Source organism: Cheilinus undulatus, linkage group 1 (genome assembly GCF_018320785.1).
Source record: "Cheilinus undulatus linkage group 1, ASM1832078v1, whole genome shotgun sequence".
In the NCBI taxonomy this organism is placed as follows: Eukaryota; Metazoa; Chordata; class Actinopteri; order Labriformes; family Labridae; genus Cheilinus; species Cheilinus undulatus.
The window spans coordinates 22,909,252-22,936,929 of record NC_054865.1 but is presented as its reverse complement, the minus strand read 5'-3'; the positions used below and the strand labels follow the sequence as shown (position 1 = coordinate 22,936,929).

General features: G+C 37.1%; 1 protein-coding gene across 1 annotated transcript in view; it reads right to left on the bottom strand.

Moving 5' to 3' along the window:
* Window positions 1-6,871: 6,871 nt before the first annotated feature.
* The window catches only part of abcc12 (ATP-binding cassette, sub-family C (CFTR/MRP), member 12), a 46,435-nt gene continuing 25,628 nt past the window's right edge, over window positions 6,872-27,678 (bottom strand). The window contains exons 14-31 of the mRNA XM_041789549.1: window positions 25,992-26,064; window positions 23,806-24,009; window positions 21,792-21,926; window positions 20,964-21,060; window positions 20,799-20,849; window positions 18,982-19,074; window positions 18,788-18,891; window positions 17,123-17,290; window positions 16,793-17,019; window positions 15,759-15,896; window positions 13,570-13,759; window positions 13,379-13,468; window positions 12,971-13,160; window positions 11,258-11,417; window positions 11,083-11,161; window positions 9,720-9,833; window positions 9,269-9,433; window positions 6,872-7,333 (exon numbers count right to left, since the gene is read on the bottom strand). Of these exons, the coding sequence (XP_041645483.1) occupies window positions 7,241-7,333; window positions 9,269-9,433; window positions 9,720-9,833; window positions 11,083-11,161; window positions 11,258-11,417; window positions 12,971-13,160; window positions 13,379-13,468; window positions 13,570-13,759; window positions 15,759-15,896; window positions 16,793-17,019; window positions 17,123-17,290; window positions 18,788-18,891; window positions 18,982-19,074; window positions 20,799-20,849; window positions 20,964-21,060; window positions 21,792-21,926; window positions 23,806-24,009; window positions 25,992-26,064 (2,371 nt within the window). The 3' untranslated portion in view covers window positions 6,872-7,240. The remainder of the gene's footprint in view (window positions 7,334-9,268; window positions 9,434-9,719; window positions 9,834-11,082; window positions 11,162-11,257; window positions 11,418-12,970; window positions 13,161-13,378; window positions 13,469-13,569; window positions 13,760-15,758; window positions 15,897-16,792; window positions 17,020-17,122; window positions 17,291-18,787; window positions 18,892-18,981; window positions 19,075-20,798; window positions 20,850-20,963; window positions 21,061-21,791; window positions 21,927-23,805; window positions 24,010-25,991; window positions 26,065-27,678) is intronic.

The window sequence follows — 27,678 nt, the reverse complement described above, 5'->3', positions numbered from 1 at the left end:
TAGTTTGTGAGGCCTACCACAACATTTTAGACAGAAAAGAGAGACCATTATCTTCTTTTTCTACTTCAACCACCAACCCCAAAGAATTAAAAGAGTAAATAATTCATATGTATGTACATTTTATATGACATGATTGTACTTGATCAGATTTATACACACTTTAACGTCTGTCAGAACTTTATTAAAGTAATAACACTTTTATTTGAGAATATGTTTGTTCTCTTTCCAGCCCTGATAGACTCAGCACAGCATTACCACCCAAACACAGACCCAGCAAAATAACAGATCTATTGATACTTTATTTAGCTCAGGCCTGGAGGGAGAACAAGAAAATCTTATGACTGTAAGGACACAGGTTCAAATTTCTGAGGATTACACAGGATTTAATCTGATTTTTAAGAAATACCATGAATATTTCCAGACAATTGTCTTTCATCTAATACGTTTTGTTTTGTCTGCTGGATCTTTTCAGTAAGTAGGAATAACATGTGACAACATAATGTAATGTCTATAATTAGTATGGCTTATTTTGTGAAGTAGTGTATAGAGAATGGCAGTAACACCAAAACCTGATGTTTTAGGTCAGAAAAGGACATATTAGAAAATGAGTAGGGCCAGGCTCTTTTGAAATCTAGATCCTAAAAACCTTTGGAATGATCAAATATAAGGCAGAAATGGGATTTCTAAAATATAAGGACTTATTGACTTGAAGGCTACATGGTGAGAAATTCAAGGAAACTCAGGCTATTTTTGATTAAAAAAAAACTTGAGGGTCTATAGTTCAGAAGAGGAAAATCATTAATGCTAGAATGATGAGAGTAACAAGCAGCAGTATGAGATAACCAAATTTGGCCCTGGGAAATCTTGGAAAATTCCAGTGGAAATCATCTTAGATAATAGTGAGATTCAAAATAGTAAACAGTGCTGGGCAAGCTGAAAAAAAAAACAATTTTGCTGATGTTTCAGAAAACCCTGTTCCACTTGGATTTGATTATGTGATCTTAAAGGAAGTCTGCCCTAAAAAGTGTGAGATGAGACTCAAATGAACTTTACAGGAAGTGTATCAGCTATCATTTTGAACCCAGCATTATTCCAGAGGAGATCAAAGGCGTAAGATAAAGATAAATATAAGGTTAAAGGGAAAGGCCAACTGAATAAAGCATGGAGAATAGAAGGTATTCTAAATGAAGCATCAAAATGTGTGAAGTGAAGCTAACTCCTTTATGTTTGAAGTAGACTGAAAATATGGCATCAAAGACAAATATGAGACAAGAGGTCAACATTTTAGCTTTGATTTCCAGGTATTTGCATCTGGATCTGTTACACAACTTAGAAGAGAACATTATTTGAAATTGAACACCAAAATTTTAGGTGAGCAAAAGTTTTGGAACAGAAAGACTTAAAACAGATTAAAGTGAATAATACTGAATATTTAGTTGCAAATCCTTTTCTTGCAGTAACTGCATCAAGTCTGTGACCCACTGACATGACCAAACGTTTATATTCTTCTTTTGTGATGCTTTTCCAGGCTTTCACTGCAGCCTCTTTCAGCTGTTTGTTTTGGGGTTTACTCCCTTCAGTCTCCTCTTTAGCAGGTTAAATGCTCTATAGGGTTTAAGTCTGGAGATTGACTTGGCCAGTCTAAAAACTTCCACTTCTCACATCTGTTGAGCTCCTTCATTGCTTTGTCAGTGTGTTTTGGGTCATTATCTCGCTGCATGATGAAGGATCTCCTAACCAGTTTGGTTGCATCTCTCCTTAAATTGGCAGACAAAATGTTTCTGTGGACTTCTGAGTTCATTTTGCTGCTGCCATCATGTGTTACATCATCGATGAAGATTAATGAGCCCATCCCAGAAGAAGCCATGCAAGCCCAAGCCATGACATTACCTCCATTGTGTTTCACAGATGAGCTTGTATGTTTGGGATCATGAGCAGATCCTTTCTTTCTACAAACTTTAGCCTTTCCATCACCCTGGTAAAGGTTCATCTTCAACAAAACAGTATATTTATGATGCAGAATACATAATCTTCCATAGTCAAAAGAGCTTTCCTCATTTTTGAAGAGGTGGATATGCTGTATATATAAAGGAATAACCTGTGCTGTAATGTTAACTCCATGAACGAGAAGCCTGTGTTTCAGTCTGGAGAAAAATGGTTTGAAAATGTTATGTCCAAACAAAAACTAGGATTATGTGTACAGATTAAACAGATTTTTCAGCCTAAATGATCTGCTACACCTCATTTGTCAAGAAGTCAAAGATCTTTGGTGTTAAGTCACAGTGACCTGCTGTGCACTTTAATACAGAATAATTTAAATTCATGGTATCATGTAAGCCCATGAGTGGGCTTTTTCTCTGTGTTGGTGAGAATTATGAGAAATGTGGAGTTTAATGTAAATATTGTATTGTTCTTCCATTATAATAAAAATATATAGTGGACTTAAAATCTGGACTTAAACCCAGGCCATGTGATGGAGGACAAAAGCCTCCATATTTGATCAAACCATCGGGTAATCAGTGCCCCAGGAGATCGTCTTCAAAACTCTGTGTGCTGATTGTTGACACCAAAACCACCGTGTCATTCATTCACTGCTGTTGGAAAACAAAATGTTACTCTATGCATGCAGACTCAGTGCCTTTTTCAGACATAATTTCTTCCTTTTGCACACTTTAGACAGAAGAACAGACATAACTTATAAGGGTACCAGGTTTATGTGATCAAGCCTCATGCTCTCAAACACTCCTCGAAAAGCACACAGTAACAAAGAAGGAAGCAGTTTTGTCATCATAAGGGTTTCAGCAGAGAAACAAGAAACCCTCTGGTGCCACCATGTGTCTCTGAGTAAGATCTGTTAAAAACAGCATAAAAAGGGAATCACCACCAGAGAGCGCTGAAACGTTGTGTTTCTGCCGCCCCCTACAGGCCTGGTTGAAATAGAATTACCCACAGTGTTATGTGATTGTGTTTCATGAGCAGGGAATAGATTTAAAGTTTCCAGTCATTAGGTGGATATCTTTTAAAATTATTTCTCTAAGGTCCAAATAACTCTCATATATGATTATTACAAATTATATTTTTAATCAAATACAATAACTATAGGCCTTCAGGGTTAAAGGCTCCCCCAAAAAAGATTTAAAACCTCATAAGAGGATCTTTTGAAACAAGTTGGGGCTTGAAGCCTTTTACATAGCAGGAGTGATGTTTGCAATAAGCAATGTAAATGTTAAATTCCATGACTGTTGGACTTTTTATATATTTTTTTCATTTAATGTCTTATCTTTTGCTTTATCATGCTTTAAATGCTGGTTTGCAGCTGTGTATAGCAGACTGAGTGTCTGTCTCTGTATGAACGGGGCTTCATAAATAAACGAGCTCTGCCTTTGTTATCATACTGATGGATGGAGGGGGATGTTGGATCAATGAGGCAGACGAGCAGACAAACACAATCAGCCCAGCAGCATAGTTTTACATTTACAATCTAAAATATTAAATGGATTTGTGTGTAAATTGGTCTGACTCAAAGACTGAAGAGCCAGTAAACTTTTCAAACTTTTTATTTTATTGTTTGTTTCAAATGGAAAAAGAAATGTCAATGAAGTCATATCTTATGTTACTGGTCATCTTTAGTGACAGGAAAAGTATTCATTCCATGGTATTTTCTTGCTTATTTTGTGACAAGATAATATAGTTATTTGATCGAATGTTTTCTTATTTTGCCTCTGCCATCAGAGCACCTTGGTCAGCTCACTGTGTTTAAAATGTACTTTTAAATAAAGTGGACTTACTTGACTTAAATGCTTCTTACATAATACCAGGTTTATGGGTGACATTGGGTGGAATAAGATTTTAATGGGCTGTCAAAAGATTAACATTTTTAATCATGATTAATTTTAGAATTCCTGTTGTTAATTGTGATTAATCCCAGAGGTGGGAAATAACTCATTACATTTACTCAAATGACTGTGATTGAGGAGCTTTTCGTACTTGTACCTTTTTGAGTACTTTTTAAAATCCCTACTTTTACTGTTACTTAAGTATATTTTGAAGGATTTTGAAGGAAGGTATTATTTTTGAAGGAAGCATCAAGGCCTGAGAGAAAAATAAATGCTAAAAAAAAGCAAAAGCGAGGGAGGAAAATGGCCAGTGGTTTGATTTTGACAGCACATGATGGTCAGGCCCTGCGATTGACTGGTGACAAGCCCAGGGTGTACCCCGCCTCTCTCCCAGTAACAGCTGGGATGGGCTCTAGCTCCCCCTGTGACCCCCAACGGGATAAGTGGTATAGAAAATGGATGGATGGATTATGGTCAGGAGCACACAGTGAGAGAATGATTCCACATTTTATCCCAAAACCAGCTGTTGTATTTTTAGGTTAGGCTGCAGCTGCACCCTATAATAAACAACCTGACTGGAGATCCTTATTTTCTAGTAGTTATTACACAGTACAATAGTACAACAGCCTGGTACTTTTTTTCTACTTCTGTTAATCACATCCTTTTTATTGTATTTTAGAAATCCACTATCATAAAATCAAACTGTACCGCCTAAAACCAAAGGGATTGACTTTCTGTTTGGATACAAACCTGCGTTTACATGTAGACTGAAGAGTTTTTAAATTAACTGAACTACAGATAAAGGAGCTCGCTTTGGATTGAACAGGAAATACGGTGACAGTAAAATGGTAAACATTTGACAACCCAAGGTTCAGATGACTTTTGACTTCTTCAATAAGACACTATGGAGTTGTAGTGGACTCATTCTACATCAATGTAGCTGCAGGGAGATTCTGGCATCACTTCACCAAAGACTGTTGAAATGGACAATAAATTCTGCAATTAATCAATTTAAAACAATGTGTGCACTAATCATGGACCTTGATTAATCAGCCCTCGACAGCACTCATTTTAAGCTTTGTTTCTCTGAAACCTTTGAAAGATCAGCAAACAGATGCCCTTATCTTGTTTTAGCTGGAAAAGTTGTACTGCATCCAGAATAGCTGAGCTCTGGCAATGAGAGCTGACAGTTTTTTAGCATGAAATAAATCTGTCTTTTCACTTATAACAAGAAAGACACCTACCACTACATGGGATAAATGGTGAAGATCAGTGTTTCTCAACTGCTGGGTTGGGACCAGCGTTGTTATAGTTAACTAAAACTAACTAAATAACTAAAACTAAAATGTGAAAATCATTTTAGTTAACTGAAACTAAATAAAAATTAAGATTTAACAAAAAAAACAGAAACTAACTAAAACTGTATAGTGGGCTTACCAAACTAACTAAAATAAAATTAAAATAGAGACAAAATATCCTTAGTTTTAGTCTTTGATGCAACCATGCTGACTGGCACCTACACCCAAGTCTGGGGCATGTAAAATGGCCTGATTTGATTGGCTAAGACTTTCTGCAGTGGTAGTTATATGTCTGGGGATGTGTTCAAACATCGACTTTAAATCAATAAAGTGATAAGTAAAGAGTAGCCTGTTTGAATATGTTTTAAAAAATGTATGATGTTCACTCAGCCCTGACATCTATCTGAAAAAACTAAAACTAACACTAAAACGAATAAAAACTAAACTAAAATGAAGCATTTTTGCAAAATAAAAACTCAACTAACAAACCAGCAGTAAAAACTAATTAAAACTAAACTGAGATTGAACATAGAAAGTGAAAACGAAACAAAAATAAAAACTAATGAAAAATTCAAAACTATTACAACGTTGGGCGGGACCCAAAGTGGGTCACGGAGCAGTTTTCAGTGGGTCAGGAATGTGTGTCTGTTTTATTGTGATATTGAGTAAATTTAAATGTTTTATCAATAATTCAAATCATTTATCTCCTGTTCTTGCAATAAAAGAGCGGTTTTTACCATGTTAATGAAGTAATTTATCAAGATCTCTGGAAAATTGGCTGAAAATGTACATGTTATGATGGGGAGAGGAGGTGTAAAACATCAGTTTTGCCCCGTCGCTTGTTCCTGTCATCAATTCTGTTCCATCCAAGATCTTAGGTGCAACATTTTTATTTACTAAATGTGCTTTGTTCAAATTTTTAGGAAATTTGGGTTATGATTTATCATCAAAAATATTGGTTGGTCCTGAGGCTAGACCAGTTGAGGATCAGTGATGTAGATAAATGATGGATGGGAGAAAGATATGAACCTCTTGCTCTCAATCTGCCCAGCTGATCAGCTGTGAAACGTAGAGTTGTGCCTCTACATTATCATCGTTTAAATCCCTGCAGTGTTTGTGTCAACTCAACTAAAAGATTTCTGATATTTGCACTTAAATGAAAGTTGTTTGTAGCTGTGGATGCTTGAATGTTGTGCACTTTGAGGTGTAGAGTTGTTCAGTTTTATAAAGGCTTTCTATTCTCCTATTTATACATTTCAATTTTATACTCTAAAACTAAACTTGCTCTAATATACGGCCGGTTGTTTATCACCTTCTTCACATAGATTTCTATGCATCGACGCACGGGCCTGAGAGTAAAGGGCTTATAAAATAAGCTCCTAACATGCTTTTTCAATAAGTCATGCTTTTATATCTTTGTGTGTAAATGCATACAGAGTATAGAGTATATATTAGGTGTCTATGGGAGTTTTTTCACCATGAGAGGAAAGTACTAGTGAAAGATAAAGCATGGACATAAAGAGCAGGCCGGACCGGTTAAACACAATGAACCAAACACAAAGAAATGTCATGGCTAAACAGGATTCTTCGGCAGACCATATCTGCTGTGTTCAGTGTGAAATTCTAGTTAGAAAGAGCCTCAACCTCAATCATGTAGTGAACGAAAAACCCGTAATGATAAATCAGCAGTCAGCTTGGTGAAAAAGAAAAAGAGGAAAAAGCAGCAACTAAAATGGACAAATTTCCATAGTTTAATTCCAGCAGCAGCATATCTTCATTCAGGTTGAGTTCAATGCTTTCTACACAAAGTTCAAATAAATCAAAGCTGAGTCATTCGTTGTAGTTTTAAAAGTGACAGAAAACATTACAAAATCAATAAATAACATTTTTACAAATACATCTTCATGTTCTCTCCTTTGTAAAACATTTGAAAGAACATTATCAATGTAGACATTTGTTTCAGCAGGCAGGAGAGATAAAAACCTGTACAGCTCATGTCTCCACCTGCAGCTCAGTTATACCAAAACATAAGTGTTTGATAAAAGGCTGTGACAATAAATAACTCTAATTAAGTCCCTGATAATCTTGGTTTGAGATGCTTCTTAATTAGGTGTTCACGGTGTTGGCAGCATTCAGGAGTGATGAGAATAAAGAGTCTGGTCTTTGTTTGAGCACATCTGGATCATCTAACTCAGCCACCTGTCAGACAAAATGATCACTGTGAGTAAAGGGTTAAAATCCAAAAAACTTTACTGTTGTACTGCAGAAGCTCAAATCTTATGTGTGTTTGTCTCATTTCTAGTAAAAATATCCTTCACACTGAATATAAACCCACTCACCTGACAAGCCGAATAAAATATATCCTCTTGATATTTTATTTAATTTCATATAGGGACATTGTAAGGTATAAAATACAGTCTTAGAATGGGACATTCTGCAGAGACTTTACAACTACGGCCAACTTCAAACTTTAGTCCTGAGTTTGGCCTTTTTCCATACAAAGTTAAGGCATGTTGCAATGGCAGCCAGTATTACTCATTTCTATCTGGACTTTTCAGGTGAATGTGGCTTATATTAACTCTAAAGAAGTATAAAAAAATCCTCTATTATATCTCCAGGTTAAGCTATTGCAGCAGTAAAAAAAACATTATAATAGTAGTTAAAAATACAGATGATGGGTACAAAGAGAAAAGACTATATACAACAAAAATAAAAGGTATATGTAAAATAAATACAAAATGTAGTTTTTGAATTATTTATCCTGAATTATATTTATCCTGACCTCCCCTGTGTGGAAAGTAACTGCCCTCTAGACCTAATAACTGATTGTGCCACCCATGGCAGAAACATCAGCAAGCAAGCATTTGTGATAAATGGCAATGAGTCTTTCACATCACTGTGGAGGAATTTTGTCCCGCTCTTCTTTGCAGACTTGTTTTAATTCAGTCACATTTGCGGCTTTTCAAAAATCAACAGCCCGTTTAAGGTCATGCCAGATTCAGACTTTGTCTAGGCCACTCCAAAACCTTCACATTATTTTTTAGTCCATTCAGAGGTGGACTTGCTGGTGTGTTTGGGATCATTGCCATGCTGATTAACCTAAGTGCACTTGAGCTTGAGGTCACGAATTGCTGGCTGGACATTCTCCTTCAGGGTTTTCTGGTTGAAAGCAGAAGTCATGGTTCCATCAATCAAAGCAAGTCATCCAGGTCCTGAAGCAGCAAAGCAGCCATCACACTACCACCACCATGTTTGACTGTTAGTATGATGTTATTTTATGAAATGCTGTGTTAGTTTTACCCCTGATGTAACAGGCCACACACCTTCCAAAAAGTTCAACTTTTGTCTCGTCAGTCCACAGAATATTTCTCCAAAAGTCTTGGGGATCATCAAGATTTTTTTAGAGACAAGCCTTTGTGTTCATTTTTTTGTCAGCAGTGGTTTTGGACTTGGAACTTTCCCATGGATGCCATTTTTGCCATTTGTGTCTTTCTTATGCTTGAGTCATGAACTCTGACCTTAACTGGGTCAAGTGAGGTCTGCAGGTCTTCAGATGCTGTTCTGGGTTCTTCTGTGACCTCCTGGATGAGTCCTTGATGTGCTGTCAGAGTAATTTTGGTAGGCCAGCCACTCCTGGGAAGGTTCACCACTGTTCCCAGTTTTCCATTTGTGGATAATGGCTCTCACTGTGGTTCACTGGAGTCCCAGAGCTTTAGAAATGGCTATGCAACCCTATTCTGACTGATGCCAGTGACTTTGCTCCTCATCTGGTCTTGAATTCTTCAGAGCGTGTGGCTTTTGGGGCTCTCTAGCCTACTGCACTTTGTCAGACAGGTTCTATTTAAGGGATTTCTTGATCCAACAGGTCTGGCAGTAATCAAGCTGAACTGAACTCAGCTTTCAAAAAACATTTAGTCACAGTTTATCCATGATTCAACAGAGGGGGGCAGTTACTAATTCACACCGGGCCAGATAGGTTTGGATGAATTTTTTTTTCTTAACAAATGAAATGCTTGTTTAAAAATACATTTTGTATTAGTCAGGTTATCCTTGTATAAAATCAACATTTGTTTGATGATCTGAAATGTAAAATGAACATTTAAATGCAAAAGTAGTGCATGCTTGTTTTGTCACCTCTCCATTGTCCATGACCAGGATACGATCTGCGTCTATCACAGTGTTGATACGATGCGCAATGGTGAGCATGGTGCAGTCCTGAAAGGCTTCTTTGATTGTGTTCTGGATCAGAGCATCGGTCTCTGCGTCGATGGATGCTGTTGCTTCATCCAAAAGAATGATCTGGGGGACAAGAGGGACGGTAAAGGCAGAAGAGATTAGTTTATCTGACGGACACTTTAAGCTAACAAAAAGTTTCAGCGTATCTGAAAATAGACAATTAAAATGTTAGGCAAGAGCCGAAACAAATGAAGTAATAACGGGATAAATATGGAGAGGATGAATGGAGACAAAGCTGTGAGAAAGCAGGCGGAGTGAGAGGAAATATAGATATCACATGCTGTAATTCTAAAGCACTGTGCAGTAGCAAAATCAAAACATATCAGAGGACACAGATATAAGTACAAACCTTGGAGTTGCGGAGTAGAGCTCTTGCCATACACATGAGCTGTCTTTCTCCCACAGAGAAGTTCTCTCCATTCTCCAGAACTGGTGCCTCAAGTTTTTCCTCCAGGCGGGCAATCTGAAGAAAACCTTTTTTTAGTTTATTCAACAACTCCTCATAATGCTGTCTTTCTTATTTACATGTAGCTTTGTGCATGTAGGAATGGCTGGTAACTTAGTAGAGTTTATTTGTGTGAAGAACAGCACTGCACACTTTATTTGAAATGGTCAATACATTTCAAGAGCACTCTGGTGTCTCATCATAGCAAGGAAACAGGCTCTAAACTCCTAACTGGAGAGGAGATTTCTTCACCCTCTGTAAGCTAACTTAGAAGAGCTCTGCAAAATTTAGGGAATTGTAAACTCTGTAGCCAGGAGCTTGACCAAAGGCAGCCCTAGATAGAGATAAACATTGTGACTGGGAGTTTTATCTCGCCACTAGAGGAAAGTACTGGACAGAAGGCAAGGGAGAGAGAATCAGCAGTATCAACATCAGTGTCAATTGACACTTACGGTTACAGATTAAAGGTAAAATATTATGCGAAATACCCTTTTTCAGGCTTTTCTAGCAAAAGTATGTGCCCCTGGCCTGTCCACAATCCCCCCAAGAATCAGACCCCCCCCCCCCACCTTTCAGAAAATGTGTGCTGAGACAACACGTGGCCAGATTTTTAGCCACAACAGTTAGGACCGCCCCCAGGTTTGGTGGGCCCTCCCCGCTTTGAAGAAAGTTCCACCCTCCTCTCCTGATCCCCCTCTCAGTTATCAGCTGTTATGATCCATCCACTTTAAAGTAGTGTTAACCAATTTTTATTTTAAACATAATAGTGACAATTTGTTATCCCAGCAAAAACACAAATTTAATGTTTTACTGGTTCAATAAAAATGTATCCTGTTTCAAAACAGAAACCCTCCCTTTCCTTAAATCTTTAATGTTTATTCATTATTATTATTTCATGTTTAAATGTGCTTTTTATTGGTAAAATTAACACAGTGGGTAAAAGAATCTCATTCACACATTTTACCAGTGATGAAATAAGCCACAAAAGAAAAAAAAAAAGAACAAGTTGCAAAGTGTTGATGGTTAATTCACATCTTGACCATTCAATAGGCCTTTCAGGGGCCGAGCCAAATCTTTGAGTGGGCCAAGTTACAGAAAAAGGATGGACCGAGTCCTTTCATATGTAAGTCTAAAAGTCCAACCGTTTAATACTAAGATTTATCTCTTATGTATATTGCAAATGATAAATGTGTGCAAAAAATCTGTAAATCCAATATACTGTACATCTGTGTAATTGTTTTATAAATTATATTGAGATTTTACATACTGAGTCCTTCATGTAGGTCTTCTCCAGCACTGACCAGATCTCATCGTCTGTGTAGTTATTAAAGGGGTCCAGGTTGTACCTATAGACAAAACAAACACATTATCTTAGCAGCTTAATAAGTGACGAACCACAACAGTGTGTGAGAGAGTTGAGCTCTGCAGTGTTCAATGGTTACCTGACTGTGCCAATAAATAGTACGGGGTCTTGGGGGATGATTGACAATTTGCTGCGCAGATCCTGCAGACCAATGGACATAATGTCCACGCCGTCTATGAGGATGGTTCCTCCTGCTGGCTCCACGAGTCTGAATAAAGCCACTCCTAAAGAGGACTTCCCTACAGACAAAAAACATAGTCTACATTCATCTAATGAATTCTATCAGTTACACATATAAACCAACAGGGGATTGATATAAAATGCTTTTATTTTATTTTTCTACTTTCAATCAGCAATCAGCTCTGTGCAGTCATTGTAGGACTTATCTCCAATCAGAGATGAATTTTTGTATTTTTAGTAGTTTACTAGACAAAAATATTTCATTCGTTTGTACTTATGTAATGAGATTCTGGGGTAGATCCACTAAAATCCTTTGCACTATCTCCTCTTCTGCACCTTATTCAGTACTCCACTACTGCTAGTGCAAACAAGATTTAATGTTTTAGCATATATTTTACTCTAAAGTTGCTCATGCTTGGGTTCTACCAGTTTCACAGTGGGGGAGAGAGGAGACATGTGGGGGGGATTAACGCAAAAATATTTGGTATTAAAGTTGTTCAATTGCACCTCTTTTGGTGCCCATGGCCTTTGCGGATTAGTTGCTATATGTAATGAGGCATATTTGCATCTGAGAGGAGCAATTTTGTGCTGAATTCTGAATACTCCTCCTCCTACTCCGTATTTACATACATGTAAAGAGGACCAGGTGCTGTATGCAAAGTGCACGCAAACTGAGCAGTCTGCATGCATTTTGTGTGCAGTTAGCGTGGATTTCCCCTTTCCATGTGCTCAGTGGATCAGATACAATCTTTTCTTGCAATTTGCTCAGCTAAAAATCAGAAATAGACCCTCTGTTCTTTAGTAGATCTGCCCCTCAGTCTATGTGACCCGCAAACAGAGTCCCAGTGGTTGGAGTTGTGTCTTTTTACTACAGTGAGAGAATAAAGTTTTACATAAAACAAGTATGTATGAAACATGTTTGAGACGCTGAGTCAAACACACATTAGCTGAAGAAAGTGCTGTCCCATTATTGTGAACACAGAGCTCAGAACAACAAATCAAAGGAAATTGGTCTTTTTTTTTTTATGCTGATAAGATAGCTGCTTTATTAGTGTTGAAATTTTATGTTGTTAACATTAGTGTTTAGGGCTGTCATGCAATTAAGATTATCAATTGTGATTAATCTCTTTTTTATAGCATTTTAAAATTCTACAAATTTGCATTTAAAACTGTTTTTGTGTCATTATGGATTTTAATTTCTCTTAATCCAAAATTAGTTAACTTCCTGTTTGGATACAGACCTGCTTTTATTTTGAAAGAAACTACAAAACTTGGAGTAGAAGAGAATGACATGAACTGAACTGAACAGTGGAAAAAAAAGAAGTTGTCTTGGATATAAAAGTAAATAACGATTTGTCCATTAAGGAGAAGTGCTTTTCTCATTTAACATGACTGTGGCTGCAGGGAGACGTTGTGGTAGATTAACCAAAATGTACTGACAGGGACAATAAAGCATCACATCAGGATCAATACCTTAATGCTGACAGCCCTAGTAAAGATAAATGACACATATTAAAACCTGTAAGATTAAAATTTTTCCTGTGTAAACTTAAAACAGCACTTGAAGAAAACAACAAGTTAAGGGTATAAAGTACAGCAACCAGGGTCTTACCAGAGCCCGTCCTTCCCACAATGCCAAGCTTCTCTCCAGCCTCAATGACAAAGTTGAGCTCATTGAGGACAATAGGTGTATTCTCTCTGTACCTCATCTTATAGCCCTTGAATGTGATAGCTCCGCTCTTTGGCCAGTCCTCTGGGATCTGAGTGTCCTTTATGTGCCTAGGGGCCTCTGATGTACAATCCTATGATTAATAATAAAAATATCTTTCAGAAGGAAGCTTCAGATGATGAATATATTTGAAGTAGGGTTGTTCTGGACCCTTTTTTTGACTTTCAAATGAGTATAACAATTTCTTTCAGTGCTCCTCCTAAATAAGGTTGATTAGTCTCCAGTGGTGCATCAAGACAACATGCTTTAAAATAGCTATTATTTTCTGAGTGTAGAAGTCTTGAGTCTGACCGTGATGTACTCCTGCAGTCGCTCCACCGAGTTGAACCTCGCCTCCACCTCTGTTGCCTGCCTCACCACGAACTGAAGCGTACCTGTTAACTAGACAACACAAAAACACAGTCAGTAAACACATTAGTTGAAGTTACTTGCACTGTGTTTCAAGAAATAATAAAATGTTCATTTATTTGGTGCATGTTTACCTGTATGGTGTAGGACAAGGCCAAGCCTTTCATAGATGGACTAATGATGTCATCACCACTGAGGACTATGAACAGAGCCACCAGGAATGTCATAGCAGACGCCATGAAGTCCAGCCAGAAGGAGAGCCAGCGAGTCCCAGAGTGAAACAGTAGATAATGATTGGAGTTCAGGTCGTTCAGAGTCTTAAACCTACAATGTGATAAAGACCATCATGTAAGGTCTAGCCAGGACTCTGATGTTGAAATTTGGTCGAAAATAAGTTTAAATTAAGTCTGAACGTTTAGGACTTCACTTTAACCATGAAGCAAACAACTAAGATAAGTCATAACATCATTGTACTAGACCAAGAATTTATTTTTAATAATTCTGTTTTTTTTATTGATAACTTTGCAAAGCAGATGAATTGGCCAGATTCCATGTCTGTCATCAGGAAAATCCATCTTGCAAAGCTCCAATATGAAACTGTTGTGCAAACAAGGCAACAGCTAAAGATGAGGTTTCTTGCTCTGGAAGTCAACAGCTACTGGGCCACATTTCTTTATTAAAACAAGAGCAAATGGCCACACTGAACGCTTCTCTTAGTAGAGAAGATGTTTTTGCTTTTCCAAACCGGCCACAGAACAGGTTTCATCCAACAACAAGCTCCGCCATTTGGAACCAGCGCCAGTGCCAGGCTCAGGTTACCAGAGCTGCACATGCTTGCTACCTCATTTAGTCTCCTCACTCTGACTGGTCTGTAATGAATGTGAAAAACAAAATGCTCTTCCAATCAACTTCAGAGGATTTTTGTAATAAAACCTGCCCTTCCCAAACGCTTTGTATAGGAGGTTTTTATTTGCAATCAAATGACATATTGAGCCAGCATGCTCTTCTTCGGACTTATGAACGCATCTATGGGACATTTCTAGCATACGGGCTCAAAACCTCACTTGGTTGTAAATAAATGCTTAAAATGGGAGCTCCTTTTTATCTTTAAAAAATTATTTTGCAGCCATGTGTGAAGTCTAGTCTGAGCAAGGATGAAATTTCAACCCATTTCAACCTGCATTGCCTCGACAAAACCATCCAAAAAGTCCAAATGTATAAACACATATGTCCATAACTGTCTTTGATTACTGGTAAAGGTCTTGTTCACTGCAAAAAAAGAACAGGCTACAACTGTTTCTGCAAAACTTTTTGGTGAATAACTTAATAACATTGAAAGTAGAAATGGAAGTACAACATACTTTAAAAACCAGTAAATACACTTGCATTGTACAGATAAAGTGGCTTAAAATGATTTTAATTCTGTATTCAATCAATTGAACTAAGAATTAATATTTGAATTTAGTTTAAAATTCTAGATTAGTGCTTCCCAAAGTGTAGGCCAGGGCCCAGGCACCATAGGTGGGCCACGAGAGGTCATTTACAATTACCAATAATCAGAGATATTTTAAATAGAATTAAAACACATTTCAAATCATTATAAAGTACTTCATTACAAGTTATTATTTTAAGTCTCAGAGTAACAAAAAATGCAGCAAGAAGGTGTGACTCATGCCACCGTTTTATTTTGTCTGATGTATACAATCTGGTTTAACTGGTGTTGGGTTAACGGCTGACACTTTGTTAAACGTTCCACTAGGTCGCTTGCATCCCAATTTAAAGAATTTATCATTTTCTTCGGAGACATTAATGCTACTTATTGAGATATTGCTGCGTCACAAGATACATTTACAGAGATAAATATTAGAAATGAAAATGCCAGTGACTTAGGGTTAGGGTTAGGCAGATGCCTGACTGAAACAAAATAAGTGCGTGTGGCTCATGTAAAACTCCACACTTTTAAAAATTCTGATGAAAGTTGCTTTATTCTCTTTCATTAAATTATAAATGATTGTCTAATTAAGAGTGTTTTGCACTTGGGAACAACTTGTTCCAGAAACAATAAAATGATTGAGGCAATACCATAGCAGTGCTACAGTGATCAGTTTTTGTTCTGATTTTTCAATGAAAAATTTTAATTGATTTTTTAAATTAATGGGTCTATCTAATGTGGCCCTCTTGATAAACAAAGTTGCCCAACACTAGTCTATAAGAATACCTAAATACAAGGACAAGAGACACTGCTAAGAAAGCATCCCTAAAAGAAATTTGAAAATAGCGTGCAAAAATAAGCTAATCATGTTTAGGAGCCTTGGTATCTTACAGTTTAATGTGGTTGTCTCTGATGTTGTAGGCATGGATGGTGCTGAGGCCCTGCAGGGTTGAGGTGGTGAGCGAGATACAAGGAGAGCGGCTGATGTTTTCCATCTTCTTCATCTGACGAATACTCCGCTGGAACACACTGCGGAGGAAACATAACTGACTGTCAGTCACCTGTAAATATGTAAATGTCATTTTTATGTAGATTGCATGTTTAAAATCAAAGGTTTGCTAAGAGTTTGAAATTTAGCATGCCTAGCACAGCATACATGAGAACAATACATAAGACCTGAAATACAAAAGAACAACATAAGAAGCCACATATACACAATTAGATCAAGAGGGCCAGAGATATCAGAAATTAAAGAGATAAAACAATAAAAGCAAAAGAAGCAGGAAAAAGAGCTACAAGCCATAAATAAACAAACAATGAAGAAAAATAAAACATTAAGAGAGAAAAAAGATTTATGGAGAAATGAATCAAAAAGAAGCAGGTCAAAAAAAAAAAAAAACTTCATTTAAAAAAATCTAAAAAAGCAACAAATGAAGGAATCAAAGCAATAAAAATAAATAATCAAATCACATAAAACCAATAAATGAGGTAAAAGTAAAAGAAAAAGGTACTGATGCAGAGATAAAAACAATAAAACTGTAAATCTGTTAAAAGCAATAAAAAAGAGATTTTAAAAAATCACTTAATAGAAGTCATAAAAGATGCAGATGCAGAGATTGAAGCATTTAAACTGTACATCTGATAAAAGCAATTAAAAAGAGATTAAAAAGAGATTAAAAATAAATAAATAAAACCAAAAGGGGGAAAAATACAGAAGAGGCATTGACAGAGAGATGAGTGGTAAACCTGATTAATAATGGAAAAAATATGTTTAAAAAAGAAACAGCCTGCCCTGTACCAAATCAAATCTGTTTTTCATTGATATCTTTTGATCATCTACCACACATTCATCATTTACTACAGAGCAGGTTTAGGTGCCTCTTTTTTTTACTGGTATACTGGGTGTAGAGTTGGTGTTAACTCACAAAAGAATGAGTGTGAACAGAGCTCCTAATATAACCACAGCTACCAGCATGGCGGGGAACACAGTGGCGATGATGATGATGGTGTAGGTGACCATCAGGGTAAACTGGATGAAAGGGTCCATGTGAAGAGGAAGAACAGTGTCCACTTCCTCCTGATCTTTGGAGAAGCGGTTAATGATGCGGCCAGTCGGTGTTGTGTCAAAGAAACTCATGGGACTGGCCATAATCTGAGAAGAAAAAACCGTATACATTAAAAAATAACGATAACGAATGTGTGTAGATAAATTTATATTATTCAAGTCATGCAAGGCAAACAGCTGAGGTTTATACCCTTTTAAACATGGTGTCATGGAGTTTGCAGGCAGCACCCATGGTGGCCCGGGTGTAGAAGTAGCACTTCGTCAATGCAAGGAACAACATGATGATAACCGTCACACCGTAAATTAACTGGTAGAAGTGCAGGTCTGGGTTTTGTGAGACATCAGCCTCACTTGAAGTCTGATTAGGGAAAAAACTGATGTCAGTACAAAAATATTTCCAAGGCACTCAACATCCCCCAGAGTTCAGTTAAATCCATCATCAAGAAATGGAAGGAATATTGCACATGTGTAAATCTGATCAAGCCGTTCTCACGAACCGAGTGTAAGAAGGGGACTAGTGAAAGAGACCACTAAGACACCTATGACTACTCTGAAGGAGTTACAAGCTTCAGCAGCTGAGATGGGAGACACTGCAGACAACAACTGATGCCAAGGTTCTTCACCAGTCAAAGCTTTTTGGGAGAGTGGCAAAGAGAAAGCCACTGTTGAATAAAACTCAGATTAAATCTTGACTAAAGTTCACCAAAAAGCATGTGAGAGACTCCATGGTCAGGTGGAAGAAAGTTCTTTGTTCTAATGAGACAAAAATGGTGCTTTTTAGCCATCAGATAAGACACTATGTTTGGGAGACACCAAACACTGCAAATTGCCACAAACACACCATCCACACTGTGAAGCAAGGTGGTGGGTATCCTGCTGTGGGATGCTTCTCAGCAGCTTGCCCTGGAAGGCTTTTAAAGGTAGAGGGTAAAATAAATATGGCAAAATAAAGGAAAATCCTGCTGGACAATTTTGTTTAATCCGCAAGAGAAATATGGCATGGGTGAAGATTTATTGCCAGCAAGACAATGACCCGAAGTTTACAGCAAAAGCTACACAGAAATGATTTCCAGACAAAAAGGTGAATGTTCTGGAGTGGCCGAGTCAAAGTCCAGACCTCAATCCAATAGAGAATTTGTGGCTGGACTTGAAAGGGGCCGTTCATGCCTGATCCCCATCTAACCTGACAGAACTTGAGCAGTTTTGCTAAGATCATTGGAGTAAAAATGTGTCCAGATGTGCAAGCCTAATTGAGACTTATCCACACAGACTCAGTGCTGTGATTGCAGCCAAATCTAGTAAATACTGACTTGAAAGGGGCAATATTAATTCAGTCACCTATTTAATCTTACATATTTTTATATAATTGTCATAATCTTTGTCATTGTCATAATTGTCATTGTCGTTGTAGAAATCTGTTTTCACTTTGACATTAAAGAAGTGTTTTTTGACTTTTTTTTTGGTTAAAGAAAAGTCATATCATATTGAATATGATTGATTTATAAAAACAATAAAAGGGTAAAAAAAAGAATTCTTTTAAAAGGTGCTGTTTAAAACAAATTGTGAGAAAGTATATCCTACTGAATACACCCTATTATGAAAGCACAGCCTTCTCAACATACTCTGAACAATGACAATATAAAACAGCCATGATATGATAAAAGGCAGAATGCATTTAGTAGTACTTATTAAAGTTATCATTGTAGTTTCATGTCTGTTCTGTCTGTCATGCCAAGACTATCAGCATGTTCAGCAACATGCTTTCTGGGGTTTATAGTAACCAAAATCCAAAACCCCACCATAACAACAAAAAACCATTTCAACTTAATATGAGGATAAAAGAGACAGTTCTTACCCCGTTGCCTTGCTCCAGCCAGTGGCTGAGCCACCAGTTACTGAAGGCTGTGGATCCAATCAACAGCACCAGGTTCATCAAGGTGAGGAAGGTGGCGATGTAGCCTGCAGCAACACAGTCACACTGATCATTATCAAACATGTTCTGCATGTGTAGGACATGTGTACTATACATGTTCATGTGTCTTATCAGACCTCCAGCTGCTTTGAAGTACTGCTGGTAGACTCTCCAGGGGACGGCTCCTTCTGAGGCTGACTCTTCACTCACCAGCTGATCACCAGCTGCAGCTTTAGAGCACAAAAGCATTGAAATCATATATCAACCAAAAGAACTTCTTAATCATTCTGTTTTTGTAATGTGTGCATTTTAGACTTGTCCATGATTTCATGAAGATGGTGTTTTCTGATTGTGTATTTTCATGCTCACATAGTTGAATGTCAATATTTGCTTTCTACATCCATACTGTCCCAGGTGCAGTCTGTACATTTTATTACATGGCCAAACTTATCACCTCTATCTAGGTGTTTCTGAGTGTCACACATGCCATGCTCGTTCATTCTTGTGGGGCTGCAGCCCAAATTTACTTCATGGATCGGTCTACTACCTGGTACCCTCAGACACAGATCCAATTGACATGCAACAGGTAAGCAGTGTGAAGCTTAACTTAATTAAGTAGTTTATACAAAGGTCTTTAGTAAGAAAACCATGTGCATACTTTTTTAAGGGTTTTACCAGTAAAGCAATAAAAAAATATATTGATTTTTGACAGCAATGTGTCACTTTTTTTCTTGTGTGGGTCTAGGGGGGCTCAGCTTTTCTTAGGTACTTGTAGGGGGCTCAAAGAAAAAAGGGCTGTGAAACACCAAGTTAGGTTATGAATTAACCCTTATTTAGATGGTTTAGTCCTCTGCCTTGCTAGCTTTGGTTAACTATGATTTGTTATAGCGTAGAGTCCTGTACAATGTTGAAAAAGTGAGTTAAGAGCTGTGTGAATCTAAAGAGCTGTGAGAGAATAAGCCAGTAACTTTTAGGTGAGGATGCAGATGGAAGTAGTTCCATGAAAGACATCAAAAAAGCTCCAGCTATAGAGGTTGATAAGGCAGGTGGTAGGCTATTTTTGGTGAGATCATTATATACAACATGAGTTAAGAGGTGAGAAATTAAAAAAAAAAAAAAAACACAGATAATTAATGTGAGAATAACACAAAGTGTAGCTATACAGTGATTTCTTTTTCTTTTTTTTGTGCCTTTAGTGGATAGAGGAGGACAGTGGATAGACTCAGAAACATACGGCAAAGGGTCGTCCGCGTACATGATGTGCACCTTAAACCACTCGACCATCTGCACGCCCCAGCCGTACAGTGTTTCAAGTAGTCCTGTGTCCAAATGTTTATTAATATAATTGTAAAAAAAAAAAAAGTCATGATAAAAAGATTTCAGCAAGAAGTTTGAGCCATGCCTTCTTTCTAGGCTCAAACAATGTGGCAGATAAATTCAGCAAGTTGTTGTGAATGTTGTGGTGTTGTAGTTTGTGTTGTGAAACTGTTGGTCAAAGTCCCATGGAAAGGTGAGTGGGAGGGTTTCAAACATTTGACACTCTAAAAAAAAATAAATCTAAAGAAGCACACGTTCAAGTTTGTAACTGGGGTCCCTGTTTGTTTCATCAAATGGAGATAAAACTATGCCTGCTTATGTCATGTTCACAGCTTTATATTAATTTATTTACCCTTTCTTCCTTTTTTCCTTAGTATGCAGGTATTTGTATATGTGTTGCTGTTCATTCACCTCACCTGTCCAGCTTGAACCTAAACCTTCCTTCAGTTTCTTCAATCTCATCTCTTCAATTAAAAAACATCTACTGAACTCTATCTTGCCTCCAGCCTGCTGTGTTTAGTTAAACACTGAAACAGTTTACCAGCCTGACCTTTATGCAGAGATCAGACATTTTATAAGTGGGCATACTGACAATGAACATAAAAAAAAAAAACAGATCAAGAAATAAATTACTTACAAACTCGGTCCAAAGTTGAGACATGATCCTTTTCATCTGACATGTCAAAGGCTGAAAGAAAGCACAAAATTTGGTGGAGAATATTAAAATACCAAAGAAGAATTATGCAATTAAGCATTTCTATCATATGTAACCCAGATTGAATCGACCATGGTTGTTTCATACCTAGGTTCACTATCCCGCTGTCTGCACGGTCTCTGATCTCAAGTTCCAGCATCTGGTTGACCTCTTGAGTAGAGACTTCATCATCGTCTGCCTCTGTCTGTAAATGATAAGAAAAAAAAAAACCATACCACTGAGTCTGGACGAGTTGAAAATATCTCACTTCCATTTTACAGTAAATGATAAACCATTAAACTATCGGCTTGTAGAGTATGAGTTAATGCCTTATTATGGAGCCCCAGACATGACATGGTCAAAAAACATTAAATTGTGGCTACGATATAGCTATAGTGTGTGCACGAAATACTAAATTGTGGCCACAAAATACCATTCATTCCCAGCCTAAAATAAAATTCAATCATACTATTCCTGTCCATTGTGTAGTTTTAGCCCCTCTACTGCCTCTACCTTTGACCTTAGAGAAGGTACGCTCGATTTGCTTACCCAGCTGTCCAGGAATTATATTAATATTATTAATTAGTATTTCATGTGCACGTTATACTTATTTCATGGCCACAAATTGGTATTTTGTGGCCATGAATGAGTATTTCGTGTGCACATTATAGCTATATTGTGAACACAATTTAGTTTTTTTTTTGACCATGTCATGTCTGGGGCTCCATACCTTATAAACCTCTGACATACTTCAATATCTGAGTTTACAAGTTCTATACCAGCATTATTGCAGTTTCTTTTACCGTTACTTTTAAGCTAATAAAACCACTGAGACCTATAGTGAAAAACTTTAAAACCTTGTTAAGTACAATGGAAAGACGTATGGTGAAAACAGAGCGATGTGTGTTTTATTGTGCATTATTTTTATTCCCTTACTGTGGACTGTTCAAGCTGGTAGTTGCTGATGAGCTGAGCGTAGCGTCCATTGACTTTCATCAGGGCCTGGTGGTCTCCAGCCTCCAGAACCTCGCCATCCTCCAGAACCAAGATGTCATCACAATACTCAAGATACTGAAACATCAAAGAGGGGACACATATTTTTAAAAACAAAGGTTTTTCTCCACTATTTGTTAAAGTAATCCTATCCACAGACATTACATTCTCAAAAACATCTTTATCCACATGAAACCAGGATGCACTTCTTGAGGTAGTTGAAGAAATTCAACAAATCAAAGACAATGATAGTGCACATCATCAAATCCATCCTCATTTCACTGATTACTGTCTGCAGTCACAGGGAGAGACAGCAACAGGCTGCAGCGTATTATCCGCTCTACAGAGGAGGTGACTGGCTGCAATGGACTTGGCTGACATGGACTTTTTGAGGCCCTCCCATCTGGAAGGAGTCTGAGGTCCATTAGGACCAAAATCTCCTGCCATAAGAACAGTTTTGTCCCCTCTGCTGTCAGTCTCCTGAACAGTACTCTGGCCCTCCTCCCATAACTTTCACTGAACCTCAGAACCAGCAGACAAAAAAAGTACTTGTTTATACCGACTCTATGCATTATATTAATATACTATATCTCTAAAATAGCACTGTGGGGCAAAGATGGCATAGTGGTCCATGTACGCGGATGGCCCAGGTCCAAGTTGGGCCTGTGGCTCTTTTTCTGCATTTCTCTCCCCCAATCTCTCATCCCTGTTTCTTATTTGATCCACTGTACTCCTCTCTAAAATTAAGGCCCAAAAATATATCTTTAAAGAAAAATAAGAAATTGCACTATCTGCAGATCTGTACAGTTTGTTTCTTTGTAGCTTTGTGCATACTGATGTTTCGTCTATATCTCCTATTTTTATTTGGCTGCTATATTTGTATAAAATAATTTATTCAAATTTCTAGCCTCTTAATATTTCTATACTTCCTCTTTGTATCGTTTTTGCACCAAACACTGAATCAAAATTCTTGTATGTGAAAATGTACTTGGCAGTAAAACTCGATACTGAACTCAAAAATGCACGGCCCCTGTAAAGAGCATGTCATATCAACAGTGGCCTGTCCTTTAGTGTGCAGCAAAGCAGCTCCCTCATAGACACGATGTCCTTGACATGCACATTTTTCCTCACTGTTCCTTTTAAAATAACCATTTGTTTTTTAAAGTTGTCAAACTGGGTTTTGTTCAAACCACTGATGAATCCGTTACTTTACAGGGAGTCCACATTTCTCTCAATGTGATGCTTAAGACATGAATCAGAGTAATGTGAGCTGAAGTTTATCAGCAAAAGAATAAATTTACAGCAGGATAAAAGAATAATAAACCCGAAGGACAAAAGAAAAAGAAGACAGTCATTAAATATCAAACAGCAGTGAAAAGAAGTCAAGAGCTAAAGTGTGGTGAGAGCTGAAACTGAATAAATGCCTTAATCTTTTACATTTTTATGGGCATTCTATACTCTCTAGTATATCAGGAATTGTGATGTAACATAATGTGTACTCTACTGTATCTTGAGTAACTTTGTGATTTCCACCCCTGTGTTAATGCTAAGTCAGCAGTGTATACCAAACATTAACAGTTAACCCATGGTCATATACATTTATAGGACATATAGTGACTGACAATACTGCTCACAATATATCACAAGTGATGGCTTTCAGTCCTGGGGTGTGGTGTTTTGATCTTTTCTATCTACTACAAAACAATGATGTAGTTTTTCTTCTGTAATTTCATAACAGAGGGAGTGATGTTTGTCAGGCCATCCAGTAAGGTTGTCTAATATCATTAACAGTATTCATCATTTCCATACGTTTTGACTAAAACCATATCTCTTATTTTAATGATGAATAATATCAGCAAACATCAGAGCTTTAAATCACTTGAGTGATATAGAGAGAATTGATGATTTAGTGAATAATGTTTCAAAGTATTTAGTGGGACTTCTATTATGTTCCAACCTGAAGTTGGTGTGTTGCCAGAATGATTGATTTTCCATGGAGCTCCTTCTTGATGCACTCTTCAAAAATGTGTTTCCCCACGTGTGCGTCTACAGCAGACAGCGGGTCGTCCAGGAGGAAGATGTCCTTGTTGGAGTAAACAGCTCGGGCCAGGCTGATCCTCTGCTTCTGTCCCCCGGACAGATTCAGCCCTCGCTCTCCAATCTGACAACAAAAGCACGAACAGCTCAGGGTCTGCATTTCAAAATCTGCTTTACTGTCTAATTTAAAACAGTGGCAAACAAATAAAAACACTCTTGGACCTGACATAAAAGTGGGTCACAAACTGTTAGATAATTGTACCACAGCCACACTGCCCAGGTCAATAGGCCTTGTGTGGTGGAGTGTCTGGACTCAAAACTGGAACAGTAGTTAAACTATCTAGGTTAGCTGGCAGAGGGGATCACTGATTTTTTTGTTTACATAATTCAGCACACTGTGACTAAGGTGAGAGATAAAAACAAGAAATACGAGCTTTAAGACATGGTGAACTCAATTTACTTAGGGTAATCAATAGTAAGTTTTACATAACAAACAACAAAATGTAATGTAATGCAACGTGCTACATAACACAATGTAAAGTAACATAACATAACACAACTCTACACAACATAACATAAAAAAGTAACATAACGCAGTGTAGCGTGACGTTCCGCAACGTGACGTCACGCAACGTGACGTTACGCAACGCAACGTTACACAATGCGACGTTACAACCCTTAGAATATGGGTCTGCATATAAATATACCAAAAATATTTGTGAAAACTTATTAAGTAAAATCAATGAAGGCTTAATTTGTAACTTAAATCAGTCAATCAAGTCCTCTATAAATTATGATTGTCAGGGGTAGTTTTGAAAGGTGTAAAATAACTTGGAAAGTAACAAGAAGCTGATTATTTTACTGGCTGTTGGTGATAGCAATGCACTCCCTGTGATTACGTCCCTCAAAAATAAATTGACAACCCATACTTTCATTTTCCACGAGTGGAGACAATATTTTATTTATTTATTTTTTTTAAAGATTTATTTTTGGGCCTTTTCATGCCTTTATTTGATAGAGGAAGGATAGTGGATAGACTCGGAAATGGGGAAGAGAATGGGGAGAGACATGCGGTAAAACATGAGGATCAGAGGCAGTTAGCATAAATTATTTTCAGACATCGGTCATTTTAAAGGTTATAATAGTTTAGGATTTTTCATTAGTTTTTCATTTTATTTTGTTTTCACTTTCTGTGTTCAGTTTTAGTTTATTTTATAATCCGTTTCTACTGCTGGTTGTTGGTTAAGGTTTTTTTTGCCAAAAATGCTTCGTTTTAATTTAGTTTTTATCAGTATTAGTGTTAGTTTTAGTTTTTTAAAAATACATGGTGGGAGATGAGTGAACATCATACATTTTTACAAACATATTCAAACATGATACTCGCCACTTAACATTTATTTATTTAAAGTTGATGTTTGAATACAACTCCAGTTATAAAACTACCACTGGGTGAATTCTTAACCAATCAATTCAGGCAATTTTACACTCCCCAGACTTGGGTGTAGGTGCCAGTCAGTATGGTTGTGTCAAAGATTAAAACTAAGGATATTTTTTCTCCAATTTAATTTTGTTCTAGTTATTATAATGAGCGCAGTATACAGTTTTAGTTAGTTTTATAGGCGCAGTGTACAGTTTTAGTTAGTTTTGTTTTTTGGTAAAGCTTAGTTTTTATTTAAGTTATTTAGTTAGATTTAGTTAACTGTAGGCCTAATGACCTTGGCCAGTTCACAGACAAACCAGCACACTCTGACAAACACAGTATTAAAATGCTTTACTCTCTCTCCTCAAAAGAAGAGTAAATATAATTTCTGGGACTTTATTTCTGGATAGCTTGGGTGCTATGCTCTACTTTTAAAGATCTTAGGTGTACAGAGTACAACCAAGCAAAGACACAACTTCAGTTACAACTTAACAGGTTTCAATTTTATATTTTAAATGGACTTAAAACCATAACTTAATCCTTCGCTGATACATAGCTGGTGCAACAGGTTTGACTCAGTTTTGGTTACCGTTGGAGATCATGAGACATCCCAAAGGGAATAAATTCAGTCTAATTGTTTAAACTGCATTTTTTTTAGGCTTACAGAAACAACAGAGAGCACTAACCTCAGTTTGATCTCCATATGGCAGGATTTTCAGGTCAGCTCTGAGGCTGCACACATCCACGATTCTGTCATATCTGTGGAAAAGGACAATAAATGACATCAAAATCAAGGAACAGCCAGCTAAAATGCACTGAAAATAGCTATTTCAATGCTGATCCTTTAAATCTAAATCTAAATCATTCAATTTAATTCATAACCTATGAAATTAGAGGGTTATGAATACCTTAGGGATATTTTTAGAGCATCAAGAAATGCTATAAAAACAGCTGTCTTTAATACAGTGTCTTAGCAGCAGTTAGTCAAACAGTAATGTAAAGCTTTTTTACAGATAAAAGGAAACTCAATGTGATATACATTTTTCACTCACAATAAAATTACAGTAAATAACTTGATGTGTGAATGCAGCAGGAAGTATTCTGGGAAATTAAAGTAACCTTCAAGATTTAAGTGACCAGTGAGATCTCTGCTCACGTGATAAGCTTGTTTCATTGTCTTTTCCGCTCACCAGTATGCTCTTTTCTACTCGTTAAGTTAGAAATCTAATATTTATTCTATCTATCCACCTCATTCCTGGGGCCGCTACTGTAAATCTGAATATGGGCGAAACTTCCGGTGCTAAGGCGGAAGTAAATAAATACATGTATTTTAATAGAGCAGCTAACGAGAGGTGCTAACTAAAAATGACAGTTGTTTGATAGGAATTCACTGCAAATTTGTAAATATTGCTATATTTTTGTAATCACATGTTCACATTGTTTGTATTGTAAGCTGTAAGTAAGTAAATAAGGTGGATACCACATTACTCCTGGGGGGGTAACAATAATAGCGAAACGCGATTCTTCCAAGGGCTTACTAAAGTGATTTAGCGTCAACAATGGGTGTTCTGAAATAGATACGTATTTGCTGCAATAAACAATCATTCATTTTTGTTAACTTAATAAAGTTAAATGAGCTGAATGTTAAATGATGTTTTCTGTAATGCTCAGTACCTGTTACTTCGGTCATGGTACTAATAACGTGACAAAGTTAAATATATGTCTTTAACAACACTGTTTTAAACATGCTGTTCACTGTTTAAATGCATTTGGGATGTAATTCTTTCAATATTAATTCATCATGAATTTCAAACTTGACATTTACCAAACTGAAAAGCTGACAACTTGAGTCACGGATAATTTTATTAAAATAATTCCCACATTTTAAAGGGGATTAATTGGTAGCTAATAAGGATTTCAGCAACCCCACAAACTAGAAATGTTATGTGAAGTTGGTGTCCAAACTCATTTAACAAAATGCGATCGTGTATTACTATACTGATACGAAGCTAATAAAGTTAGCTAAATATGCTTGTCTAGGTTATCCGAGGTATTGTTGTCACTTTGTACTCTTTAGTAGAGGGCGGAGAAATAATAATATTGTCCTGTTAAAGGTGAAGCAGTCGAAAGTTACATATTTTAATGTCCAAATTTCTCAAATAATCACATCAATGAAGCAATGCAAAGTCCTATTTAGATATAAGGGACCGGAAGTTGCGCCCATATTTCATGCAAGGAATCATGGGGGCTAGGGATAAGGTGGATATGTAGCATTGTTTCAAAGGCAAAATCCATCATCTGCCATCTCCCAAATAATTAAAACATTACACTGTGACTTCACAGTGTCCGGCTTATGTCATGTCCTGCCTCCTG